Below are 13,879 nucleotides of genomic sequence, written 5' to 3'. Positions count from 1 at the left end.
TTGATCCATAAGTTTGTGGAGTCAGCTGGAAATTTTTCAGGACATTGGCATTTTGCATAAATAGAAATTAGAAATGTTCATCAGGCAAATGCATAGTTACAGGTTACTCTTTAAAATTCTTTTGCGTTAATAAATACTTATATTCTCTTTTGTTTACAGGGAGTTCATTTATGGGACTTGCAAGACAGAGTTTTAGTAAGAAAGTATCAAGGTGTTACACAAGGGTTTTATACGATTCATTCATGTTTTGGAGGCCATAATGAAGACTTCATCGCTAGTGGCAGTGAAGGTAAATTGTGTCTCCGTTGATTCACAGATATATATTGATGGACTGAAAGTTCTATAATTCTCTCAATTTGTGAAGGTAGTCATGATGTTAAATTCAAGATGTTAAATCAGAAATTGTATGAGTCACTTATCCAGCACACTGTTAATGTCCCTTTTCATGGAATGGTTTGAGTCCTTCTCATTGTCACGGATCAGCAGTGCCTGTTGTGGCTGTGTAGAAGTGGGTTTGGTGCATGTGTCAAGTGAAGATGTGGTTAAATCATTACTTTTCTGTAGGTATTTTTCTTTTTGTGAGACTTAACGGTTTTCAGATGTTAATAGTATCTTAGAAATCAAGGTTAATTATGTTTTACTTGATCTTGGACAAAATTCACTATAATCAGATCTTCAGTGGTTCTTTAATGACCAAAGAAAATAATTTAGATTTTCTTTGAGACCATGGGATTCTTAAGGTCTCAGAAAAGCTCAAATTATGGAATTTACTACCTTTTTTAATAACTTACTCTGGTCTAATAACATCAGTATATCAGGCAAGCACGTGCCTCAAGTAGTCTAATTTAAAACAAATTGTTTAAAATATGCAAGCACAGATAAGTGAGGCAGTATTAAAAGTTGCTGTACATTTTAAGGTGATAAAAACAAATAATGGCAGACTATTGAAAATTTTCATTCAGCACATTTTCTTGAGTACCCACTTCGCTGTTCTAGTACTATAGCAGCAAATTACTGAAGTCATTTTTTAAAAACTGAATCTAGTTTTCCAAGATAGACCAAGGAACTGGATTATGTTGGTGAAGACTTGGTAACATTCAGTTACTGTGTGAGATGTTTCTATTTTCCCTTTCTTGACCAAAAAAAAAAAATGATCTCAGTAGAAAAGAATCACAAGGTGACACATGAGTTTTTCCTTTGTGTATAAGGTGTATTTAAGGATTGGGACAAAGAGACATTTAGAGATTTAGATTTTTCACATGAAGCATATGACTTCATTCTTTCTTTCCCCTAAAAAAGTCATTCAGATAAGATTAAGAAACGAGACAGTGGCTTGCTAGGTAACAATTGGGAGTTCACTTTTTTCCCATCAAAAAATCTTTTTTATCTGTTAGTTTAATCATGTTATTTTCTTCTAGATTTTCCTTTGGTTTCTATTTGATATGATTTAAACATATTAAGCCTTCTACATGCTTTTTAGCTCCTCCTACTTGAAGATCCTTCCCCATGCGCTATTTAATCCTGCTCCTGGTGGGGTTTTTTACCCCTCTTAATTATGCCTCACAATCCTGTGTGTGTGTGTGTCCAACTCTTTGCGACCCCATGGACAGTAGCATAGGTTGCCATTTCCTCCTCCAGAGGATCTTCCTGGCATGTGTATCTTTGTGTGTCTGTGTGTGTCCAACTCTTTGCGACCCCATGGACCGTAGCATAGGTTGCCATTTCCTCCTCCAGGGGATCTTCCTGGCCCAGGGATAGAACTCCACATCTATTATGTCTCCTGAATTGGCAGGTGGATCCTTTACCAACTGTGACAATCCCGTATACTCTTTCTAAAAATAATACATAGCATAGAAGTACTTTTAAAAAATATGTATTGCCACCATTATCCCTAGTGATGCCAATCTTTTTTTTTTTTTTTTTTGGCCCAAACTAACTTTAGAACTAAGCCTTATGAACAATGTAATTAAGCCACATTATATTCTATTTAGGGCTAAAAATGAAACATAACTGTGAAGGAAAGAGATTAAGATTCTCATGACTCAGGTGGTTTAGAATGGCTCTAAAAATGTTTTCAACACCAAGTGGTTATAGAAAATATGCTATCTCCCAAGATGTCCACAGTAATCCATTCATCATTTATTTGTAAGAAATATATTCTAAGAACCTTCCAAACCCCCAAATACATGAATGTCAACATAAGATAGAGCAATAGGAAGCATTTCTGCCTAAAAGTTAGGCCATTACTCCAGCCTTTTCATTGTGCTGATAATAAAGAGAAAAACTTATTTTTCCCTCTGCATAGGCACTGGATTCCTTAAACTGATAAAGTAAGCAGAACTTTATCAGAAGGCCTGTCATTCTGACCTTATCTGCTCAGATCTTTCTTAATTTTTGCTGCATGTTCAATAAATATCCTCCTCGGGTATGTGTTCACAGAAGCGTTTTTCATCCAAATGTAGGCAGATTTCAGTTGCATTCTCACTTTTCAAGAAAGCCTATAATCTTTCTTTGTGGACTTGCTCTGTCCAAGGGGAAGCATAGCTAGTCTGGGCATTTTGTTTTTCCTTTTGTTATTTTTATTTTATTCAAGAAAAATTATTTTCAAAAATGACTGAACTAACAAATACCTTCTAGGAAAGATAAATTCAGTACTTCAGTGAGTTCCTTTTAACTTTCACTTCCCGTACACAAAAAAATGTTCAACAGTGGTTACAACTTTTTCTCTTTGTGAGTTTTGAAACCAGGGCATGTTCTTTTACCACAAGTTTGTTACGTATTCACCACTGTAAAGTTTCCTCAGTAAGCAGCACATCTGCTGAAAGTTCCCACATTGATCATGTTAATTGAGTGACAGCTCTTCAGATGGGACACTTTTCTAACTCACCCTCGGGTTCTGCTGTCTGTTCAAGAACCATCACTTACATTTAGTTAACTCTTTATGGTAATACATGGTGTTTACTGTGTGTTAGACTCTGTTCAAAACATTTCTTCATATACAGACGTACTTTATCCTCATAACATGATGAGGTAAGTATGACTCCCCATTTGCAGAAGAAAAGTTGCAGGGAGTGGGACGTGTGCCACACAGGGAGGGTGTGGGCCAATGGTCTGACTGCAGCCCTTACTCTGAACGACTACTCTATACTGGACAGTTGTTGCGTTTTGTTTTTGAAGATTAGTTTATCCAAAGAAACAAAGTTGTTGGGGTTTTTGGTTTTTATGGGCACTTGATGAGATTGTAAATAGACTGCCACACAGTCATATACAGCTGTATAATATACATAATATACAGCTGTATATTATGATATAGCTGTAGGACAGCTGTCTAGCCTCACAAGTAAACACGTGAGCAGGACCTCCTGGATTTCAATCCGAGGTTCACCGTTTACCGGCTGTTAACCATGAGCAGATTGCTTACACTTGCAGTTCATCAGTCACCATCCATAAAAGGGATAAGCACCACCTCCTGATGGTGATGAAGGTTAAATAACGTAGTTATTTAGCACCTAGAACATTGTAAGCACTCAACATTTAGCTGTCATCTTAATTGCCATATTTGAATTTGGATACATTGCTTCTCTGTCACCTCTATTTCCATAGAATTTATCTCCATCCTAGATTTGTTTATATTCAGTGGTCTTCACTGTGATTACACATTATGTATTAGAGAATATTGCAGATTCTGTGATGACTTGCAAGCTAGTCTGTCATTTTTAACAGGAGGAAAATGTGTATTTTATTAAAATTTAAATGGATTTTTCAAAAAATATGTTAAATTATTCACATTTTTGTTGTCCTTTCAAGTCTGATAAGTTAAATGTGTGTGTAATGAGCAGTAAACTTAAAATCATCAATTTTGTTAATCTGTTACACTTTGCCAACTTTTTTCTGAATTACTGCTACTCAGATCACAAGGTTTACATCTGGCACAAACGTAGTGAACTGCCAATTGCGGAGCTGACAGGGCACACACGTACAGTCAACTGCGTGAGCTGGAACCCGCAGATTCCATCCATGATGGCCAGCGCCTCAGATGACGGCACTGTTAGGATATGGGGACCAGCACCTTTTATAGACCACCAGAATATTGAAGGTACCATTGCACAGTATTCTCGTGTTTTCCCAAGTGAAACCTTGCCTACTTTATCATAACATTGGAGCACTTTTAGGCGGTACTTTAAAGTGAAGGATGTAATAGATTTTCTCCCTCATTTAAAGATTGTACACTGTATCTCAATCCACAGGAGTTTAATTAAGCTAATATGCAACAGTATTTTTTTGTTTGTTTTATTGATGACAGTGGTGAGAATAAGCAGGAATATACCACTTCATTTACAGGCAAGTTAGTATTGCCACTTTCAAAATCTCCCTAAAAATCTTGCTTCATTAGGCAAGAAGTATTTTATACTTCTGTGCTTATGAAAACTAGCTAGTATATGAAATTTGAACAGCTTCAGAATGATCTTGCTTATGGTTTTACCCTTACAGATGAATATCTGTTAATACCATGTAGCACACTAGCATGGACTGTGCATGATGGATAGAGAAAGAGAATGGAACTAGAATTCATCATGTACCTATGTGCCTAGTAACCCACTAGGCCCTTTATATACACTGCCTTGCATAACATCTTTATAGCCCTGCAAGAGAAATGGAGAAGTGTTTTTGTCCTCATTTTCAGTTTGTGAAAACTGAAGCATGGCAAGACTAATTAACTTGTAGAGTGCTACCAGGTCTTCAAATCTAAGTTGGAAAGGTGTTTTCCATTACTTTCAGATACCAGAAGAAAGCCCAAAGCCAAAAAGCTAACAGTTAAGGACATAGCTTACTTGAGCAAGATATGCTAGAAAGAGGAGATAATGAGAAATTTTATGTAAATGACTTACCTGTTCTTTTTTCAGAGCAGAAATATTTAGTTTGCTTAGAAAGAAATAATTTACCTAGAAACGGATAAACAGATTTTTTGGTTCACAGTGTGTCCCACCTAAGTGTTTTAGTAAGAAAGATGACCAACTGCTCTCAGTTATTCTCAGAGGAGGAGGGTTATCAGGGTAGCCCAAATGGCTTAAAAGCATGTTCTCTGTGCTTTTATCTGTGTGGTACAAACTGTACCAGATCTCACTGGTAGGTGAGGATATACAGCCAAAGACAAGGGTGAAAAGCATGTAGAGTACACAGCTCAAAAAGTTTGAAAACTACTCTTGAGTTACTCTAGGGCCTTTTTGTATTTGTAGGTCACTACCTGACATGATTTCACTAACACACCTCTGGAATTAGCTAAAATAAAAAATCTTTTATTGAATTCCTGTTGTGTGTGTTTGTTGTCCCGTTTTAGGTTTTAAGGCCTACTCATAGATACTTTAGAGATCTATAACTGAGATTATATGTGCTTTTCTAATTTTATTAGTCATTTTGGAAATTATTTCTTCAAATAAACATTTGATACAAAGAACTAGGAAAATACTAGGTATATAGTAACAGATTTACCTTGTAAGTAGATTTATTTTAGACATAGCTTTAAGGATATGTTTGTGCCTCCACTACAGTGGAATAAGAGTTGCAGTGCTATTTGGTAATTCAATTACTGTGGATACTCATTATGGTAGGTGAGACAAACTTAGTCCAGTTGTAAGAACTGAGTCAAATTAAGCAATTTTCAGTTGTGCTTTGCAAATGGGTATAGCACTAAAAGATTTTCATTTATACCTACAATAAGAAAACAACTTCTTTATAACTACATACTTAGTTACATGCCTTTTATTAAGGTATCCTCTGAGTTCTTTTTCCCCTGCTCGAAAACATTTTTTCTAATTAATACCTGTTTGGAATAGACATTTGGGGAAAATGTAGATGAAGCTAAGGAAATGGCATTCCAAAACCATAAGTACCCTAAGATACTATAAGTCATTTAACTAAAAATACTTAAGTTCCAAAAAGAATTGCTGACCTTTTATTATAACAGTAACAATTCATACTGCATTTTTTTTTGAGGACTGTATAAAATGGAATAGAATCAAGTACTCATACATGCTACAACATGGATGAACTTTAAAAACAATATGCTATGAAAGAAGCCAGACACAAAAGAGTACCTACTGTGGTTCCATTTATATGAAAGCATCCCAAAAAGGCTAATCCAAAGCGAAAGCAGACTAGTGATTGCTTAGGATTGTTAATTGACTTCTAATGGTGATGAAGATGTTTTAAAATTTATTGCCTTGATGGTTGTACAATCCTTTGTGAATATGCTAATAACTACTGAATTGTCCAGTTTAAATGGGTGCATTGTAGAGTATGTGAATTATATCAGTAGAGCTGTTGACACATTGTCCTTCACACACACACACACACACACACACACACACACACACACAGAGTAGGGTCATATTGCAGAGTTTCAAACTGAGGCACTAAAAGAATTCAATATTGGATTGGGCAAAAAAGTTTATTTGGGTTTTTCTGTAAAATAGGGAAACTGAACAAAGTTTTTGGCCAACCCAGTACATAGTTATAATGCAGTTTTACCTTGGACTGCCAGATGTTCTTTATTCTCTTCTAAAGTATAAGATTCCAACATGATTATTCACTTGGGTTCTCCAATATTCAAAATAATCATGGGTTTAGACTGTAATATGTAGCCTAGGATGTGATACACAGTTTTAATGATCATGATGAAAATACCAAGAATTTGCCTTGATGTGATTGTTTTTTACTGTTAAGATATTTTGTGATGTCATGATGCTGATTTCAAAACTTTCTAACTGGTAACTTTTTTCTCCCCCCTCCCCTCTTCTTTTCTGCCAATACACATTTCATCTTGTCTTCATTCAGAGGAATGCAGTAGCATGGATAGTTGATGGCGAATTTGGAGCAGACGACTTCTGTTTAACTTAAAATTAGTCGTATTTTAATGGCTTGGGATTTGGTGCAAACAAACATGATTGATAGCTGGACTGACATGCTCGTCATGAAAAAAGAACCATTTCTGAAGCCCGATTGGGGCCAAACATTTACACCTTGCTTCATAGTAACCAGTTGAGATGAAGCACGTCGTTAGAACGTTGTTGGACACCGTGTTGAATTATCCCCCCATCGGTTGTGAAGAACTGTGCTACATTCAGGCTTACCCATTGAACTCAGTATATATATTTTTTTCCCTCCTGCCTTTTGTCTGGCAGGATACCATTCTTGTTGCTCTTCTGTGTAATGAAGTTTAAATGCTTGTTTGGAAAACTTTATTTAACAGTTTAGAAGGCTTGATAGAAAGAGTGCATTAGTCTGAAGAGTATACATTGGATAGGAAAGAATTTCCTTCTTTTGTTTCTCCAAATCTTTCCGCCTTATTTAGCTTGAGATCTTTGCAGCTTGGTTCATGGATTCTAGCCTTGCCCGTTGCGCAGTATATACTGATCCAGATGATAAACCAGTGAACTATGTCAAAAGCACTCTCAATATTACATTTGACAAAAAGTTTTGTACTTTTCACATAGCTTGTTGCCCCGTAAAAGGGTTAACAGCACAATTTTTTAAAAATAAATTAAGAAGTATTTATAGGATTAAAGTGACTTCATTTGTATACATTTGGAATCTAAACCAGCTAAAAAAGAGTTTCCTCTATGACTTAGATACGCAGTATAAACTGATGCTCTTCTGGAATACCACATGAGACATGGTCAGAAACAGTACTTGCAAGGACATTATACAGAAAATTCAGAGTAGTGCTTTGAAGATTATTCCCCTTTTGTTTTATTACTGAAGGAACATCAGTACCTGATCTTGAAGAAATTCAAGATTCAAAAAGAGAATTTTAAATTTGTACCAACATGAGAGATCAGTAGTCCATATAAGTTTTCAACAAATTTTGTTCCAAGTTCTCAATTTGGGGAATCATTTTGGTGTCATCTAGCAAGAGAGTAGAAATCAGCAGATATAACCACTTTGGAAGTTTATAGTATAATTGAGCTTGTTAGAAGAATTCAGCAGGTTAGAAACATACTTAAACTGGGTTTAAAACCTCATAATCATTTATCTAATTGCCCTTAATATTTTGACATAGGGATACATAAGTTTAAAGACTGTTTCTCCTCAGTTTCTCAGATATCACCACACTGAACCTCATTCTAAACTGGTGCTGTGGGTAGTGCCCCTCTCCCCTCCCTGTTTAGTTTAAGGAAAGGTTTCCTTCATGGAAAAGCACTTTTGAGAATTTCACATTTAAAATACGCCAAAAGCCTGATGTTCACATTGTGCTTTTAAAATCCCGTTAACAGCTGAATACAACATACTTAGTCTCCTTTGAAATTCCCTCCCCTTTTCAGTAGAGGATGAATATAGTGACCATAGCTGTTACATTGAGAAGAGTGGGAATATCTCCAAAATAAGATTTTGGTGAAGAAAAAGTCTTAACACTGTTTCCTTTTGACCCAGCCAAATCTATATTATTACCATGAGCAGACTTCTTCAGGATCCACAAAGAAGAAAAGAAAGGCTTGGATGTCAGGAGTTCTTCCTTGGTGGGTGGGGTGTGGGTGGGGGGCGTTCAACAGGAGGGTAGCAGGGAGAAATGGTCAAGTCAGGGAAGGGGAGAAGAAAGAAAAACACAAATTGGCCTTAAAATAGCTCGGATTCTCCCAGAAGCTCATAGTAAGAGGAGATGACAGATCGTGGTCAGCAGATTATTTTATCAAATTGGTAATGTAAAAGATTTCTTTAAGCTCCATTTTGCAGAGACCACCACTTAGAGAATCAAGAATTCCTGTTTTGATATTTCTAAGTTAAAATAACTATATGTTACAGTTTATCTGGTACTTCATTTTTCTTAACTAAAATTACTTTTTACTTTAAGCTTGAATAAAATCTTCATTGGTAACTGTATATAATTAAGTGGCAACTTCTCTTTACCTCAGTACAGTTAAATCCATTCATATTTTAAGTGATCCATGTATACCCTGAAGCCATTAGTTACCCCAATGTCTGTGGTAACATCACTAACAAAATGTGGGCATAGAAACGCCACAGCTGTTTACAAATTTCATTAGTGTGCCATGGTACATTTGTAACATTCACTGGGATTTGTGCCCATTCAGGGGCAATTTGGCACTCAGAGTCTACTGTCCTTCACCCAACCACCCCTAGATCTGAGTTTTCAGAGTGCTTCTGAAGTACAGTTAAGAACACTTTAAAAAAGTGGAGGCAAAGTGAGGCACATTTTACAAGAACATAACTCCATTAAAACGGAGTAACAACTATGCAAAGGTTTCTGTAGCAGCTAGGTGAGTTTGTGTTCCAAGTCTGTCTTAATTGGCAGCTTCTGCATATACTGGTACTTTGCTGTGCCAATTTGCTGTAAACGTCTATTTCATGCATGTGCCGTGCAGTGACTGTGCTAGAAAAGTGAAATAAATGAAGAAACCTAGGATTTTATGGTACAAAGAACCTGATAGCAGGATGGTCTAACTCGTAGCTGTCAAATGAAAACCTCTGATTGTGCTGTAGTCTCTCTCGGCTTGAGGTGAGAATATTTTCAAGCCAGCTGCAAGATACTAACAAATGTATAAACTGAAAAGTACCAATACTTTTTGCACATAAATCAAAATAGAGTGGAGAATTTTGGCTCCAAAAATCAGGTTAGTAGGCTCATTTCCATGTGCTTGAAAATGTTTTTGTTGTTAACTATTCATTGATCAAGGGCTAGAGCACCTATGAAATTAAATGTCTTTTTCCTCCAAATAACTGGTTATTAATAGTACAGTGTTGGATTTGGGGTTCCTAAAATGGTTGTGTGGGTGGTGAATTAAGAGTAGGGAATTAGCTGGGAGGGACGACGGCCTCAGTTTTGATTTCTGTATTTTATTAGTGTTCATGCTAGCTACATTTCTATTACTGGCCAGGTAAATGTTCTATTTAACCAGGTAAGTAGTTTAAACAGAGGAAATTTTGTTTGCAAATGCCCCTACAAATTGGCCCATTTTAGTGGGTGGGAGAACAAAAAGGGATTACCTAACTTTAAAAATAATTAAAATGACTTGTCAATATTTTATTAATCTAAAACCACACTAGTAGTAATTTGGTGATTTTTATTATTAGGAGTGTTGTCCCTCTAGAGTGGCATTACATGACATTAATAGAAAACCCTCTTTCCCCACCCCTCCCCATCTTGAAATTCTCTTTTTTAGGATGTTGGTTCCTGCACACGAGAACTGACCCTAACACCTCTGCTCACACTGGTAAATGCATCTTACATCTCTTGAAAGGGAAACATCCATGTCAGTTTCTTTCACAGCAGAAGAATGACTACTTTTGAATGGGGAGGAAAGAAGACATTTTTCTTAATATCCTTTTTGTCCCATATCTAAAATGTTTATCTTGATTTTTTTGTTTTACTTTCTCATTTAAATTTTAGCAACATTTTTGGGGTTGTTCCCGAAAATATGACTTCCATTTCAAAAACCATACCTGATTTAATATAAACCGCTAACTTTAAGAGGTGAATTTGCATTTACACTTAGACACTTTCTAAAAACAGGGTGAACTTAATTGAAAATTTTCGGTGTTGTTAAGCTATTGTTATAGTAGCTGCTCTATAGTTGCAAAAACAAAACCCATCCTTTATCTACTTAATCCAGATAGCCTGGATTTAATGAAACTAATAGTATAAAAACGTGTGTGTGTGTGTGTGTGTGTGTGTGTTGTATCTGTATGAAAGAGAGAGAGTACTTAATAAGTCCTAGAATCAGCTGTTCTGGGTTCTTATCAGTTTTACTGAAAGTCTCGTGCACATGTGAAGTGCCCTCTCTGAATTAAGGTTTGGTTAATACTGGTATATTTTTATAAGACTGAAATTGTGTCCCCATCTTTAACTTAAAACATTTTCATCATCAGGGTCAAATGTGCTAAAACTGAATCGGAACATTTTTAGGCACAGGTGGAAAAAATTTTATTGGCTCCTTGAAAATGTGTGTATGTGGCGAGGGGAATAGATCCACAAAAGCATGTGTGTATTTACAAACCAAGCTGTAGAGATCAAGAAAAGAACTTTAAGTGTTGATCTCAAGATTTCTAAATTGTCAAGATTTACATGGCATTGTGGTGGAACTAGTTAACACTTAGAGCTTTTGGTATGTAATAATTATTTGCTATGGACTGATTAAATGTTTCAAAGGATTGTGTTCTTAAATTTGGGGGGGGGGGTTGTTTTTAACTGCCTCTCAGATTATATTTAGTAGTTTAAATTTCTTTGCTTTATTATTTCATTAAAGCGTAAAAAACTTCAGGTCTCTGGTATATTTATTTTCACTTGTACTAATTATTTACAAAACACCCTTTGTTAACTTTTTATTTTATAAATGTGTAGTATATTAAATGTCTTTAAATTTTTGTTCAACTGAAACTACGTTAACTTTGATTTGCTTTCCTGGGTTGGTTTTTTTTTGTTTTTGTTTTTTTTTAAGTACACCTTTTCCATGTCAGTGCATAGCACTTAACCAATTGTTTGTACTCCCTTTTAATTCAATAAACAGAATGAATAAGTAATTGCTGCTGTGTTAAATCTAATAGCCATTAATCTGAGTGTTTAAATAGTACTGTTTTTACCTAGAACAATCAGTTTGCTGAATTTGACATCCATAGATTCACCTGGAGTGTTTTAGCAGTGTCTAACAAAGCACTGCTTAGCCAGTTTATCTTTTTAAAGAGCTATTGTATGTAATTGTGGATTAATTTAGAAAATTTTCAGGAACATTTGCATTTTAAAGGAAATGCCGCATATGCTTCTTCATGTTCAAAAATGTTGTTCAGTCACCCAGCCATGTCCGACTCTGCAACCCCATGGACTCCGGGGCGCCAGGCCTCCCTGTCGCTCATCATCTCCTGAAGTTTGCCCAAGTTCATGTCCATTGCATCGGTGATGCCGTCCAGCCATCCCATCCTCTGACGCCCTCTCCTTCTGCCCTCAATCTTTCCCAGCATCAGGGACTTTGCCAGTGAGTCAGCTCTTCACAACAGATGACCAGAATATTGGAGCTTCAGCTCGCACCAGTCCTTCCAGTGAGTATTCAGGGTTGATTTGCCTCATGTTTGAATGGTTTGATCTCCTTGCTGTCCAAGGGACACTGGCAGTCTGCCTTGGCCTGGGTTCGATCCCTGGATTGGGAAGATCCCCTGGAGAAGGGAAAGGCTGCCCACTCCAGTATTCTGGCCTGGAGAATTTCATGGACTTGTGTATAGTCCATGGGGTCGCAGAGTTGGACACGACTGAGCGACTTTCACTTCATTTCACTTCTTACAGTCCAGCTCTCACAGTGGAGGTAACAAATAGATTCAAGAGATTAGATCTAGTTAACTGTACCTGAAGAACTACAGGCGGAGGTCCATAATATTATACAGGAGACAGCAAATGAAACCATCCCAAAGAAAAAGAAAAGCAAAAAGGCAAAGTGGTTGTCTGAGGAGGCTTTACAAAGAGCTGAACAAAGAAGAGAAGCAAAAAGCAAGGGAGCAAGGGAAAGGTATATCCAACTAAATACAGATTTCCAAAGAACAGCACGGAGACAAGAAGGCCTTCTTCAATGAACAGTTTATAAAATTAGAAGAAAACGGGAAAAGTGTAGAGATCTCTTTAGGAAAATTGGGAGATACCAAAGAAACATTTCACCCAAAGATGGGCACAATAGAGGACAGAAATGGTGGAGACCTAGTGGATGCTGAAGAGGTGGAAAGAACACACAGAAGAACTGTACCAAAAAGATTTTAATGAACTGGATTGCTACGATGGTGTGGTCAGTCACCCAGTCAGACATTCTGTGCAGTGAAGTCAAGTGGGCCTTAGGAAGCACCGCTGTTAATAAAGCTAGGGGATGCAGTGGAATTCCAGTAGAAGTATTCAAAACCCTGAAGGATGAATGCCATCAGGTGTTGCATTCAATATGTCAGCAAATCTGGAAGACCCAGCAGTAGCCACAGGACTGGAAAGTTTCAAAAATACTACTACATCTGAAATTGTGCAGTTAGGCAGTGGAAATGCTGACAAGGGGCGAAAATAGATTTCCAATTTGAAATGAAAATTTATTTCATAACAAATATATAGTTCTTTAAAGATCTCCTTGGAGAACACATTCAGTATATACAAAGCTTATATAGTACACTTGTATTTATGAAAATGAAAACCAATTGCCCATCAGTGAATTACTACAGAAGTAGGCTTTATGATTTTTACCGCTAAGAATGACGTTCACAGTAGAAGGAAGTTCAAATGTGGAAAATCTGTATTTGGCAGGCAGTGAGTGGAGAGTCAGCTTAGGATAGCAGATCCACTGGTGAGGCAGAGAGAGTAGTGTTTCCACACACTGCTCCCCTCTTCAAAGGTATGGTTGCCACTTACTCTGATCAACAGGCAAGAGGAACTTTTTCTACTTGAGTCTTTAAATATACAGCTACACTTGGCCGATTTAGCTTAGTCAGATTATCCCTCTGTTTAAAGCTTCAGGCCAGATCCCAGCAGGTATAGAAAACTTCCCAACCTTAATAAATCTGAGTAGAGAGTTAGATTTTAAACACAATTCTCTTCCACTGAAGCAAGAGAGAAGTTGATGGTCTTTAGTTAACATCATTTCATGACTTGACATTTTTTCCAGAAAGACTTAAACCTGTAAACATTCAACAAACAAAATCAGCCCATCATCCTGTCACTCGTGCCCATGCTGTCATATTCGCTCTTGCAGCCCCGTGGACTGTGGCCCGCCAGGCTCCTCTGTCCATGGGGTTTCCTAAGGAAGAATACTGGAGTGGTCAATACTTCCAATAATTCGAGGAAGTAGAATTGCCATTGGTTTTATGGCAGTGGGCTCTTCTCCCTCAAACTTGATGAGTGTGCTTACCA

At 36.9% G+C, this 13,879-nt stretch overlaps 1 protein-coding gene across 2 annotated transcripts in view; it reads left to right on the top strand.

Moving 5' to 3' along the window:
* WDR26 (WD repeat domain 26) overlaps positions 1–8,877 on the top strand; it is a 36,729-nt gene extending 27,852 nt beyond the window's left edge. For both annotated transcript variants that reach the window (XM_043924643.1, XM_043924642.1), the window contains exons 12-14: positions 160–289; positions 3,911–4,096; positions 6,835–8,877. In XM_043924643.1, the coding sequence (XP_043780578.1) occupies positions 160–289; positions 3,911–4,096; positions 6,835–6,860 (342 nt within the window). In that variant the 3' untranslated portion in view covers positions 6,861–8,877. The remainder of the gene's footprint in view (positions 1–159; positions 290–3,910; positions 4,097–6,834) is intronic.
* Positions 8,878–13,879: the final 5,002 nt, after the last annotated feature.

The sequence above is a fragment of the Cervus elaphus genome, chromosome 14 (genome assembly GCF_910594005.1).
Source record: "Cervus elaphus chromosome 14, mCerEla1.1, whole genome shotgun sequence".
Classification (NCBI taxonomy): Eukaryota; Metazoa; Chordata; class Mammalia; order Artiodactyla; family Cervidae; genus Cervus; species Cervus elaphus.
The sequence above is the reverse complement of the archived record's forward strand: the minus strand, read 5'-3'. Positions and strand labels throughout refer to the sequence as shown.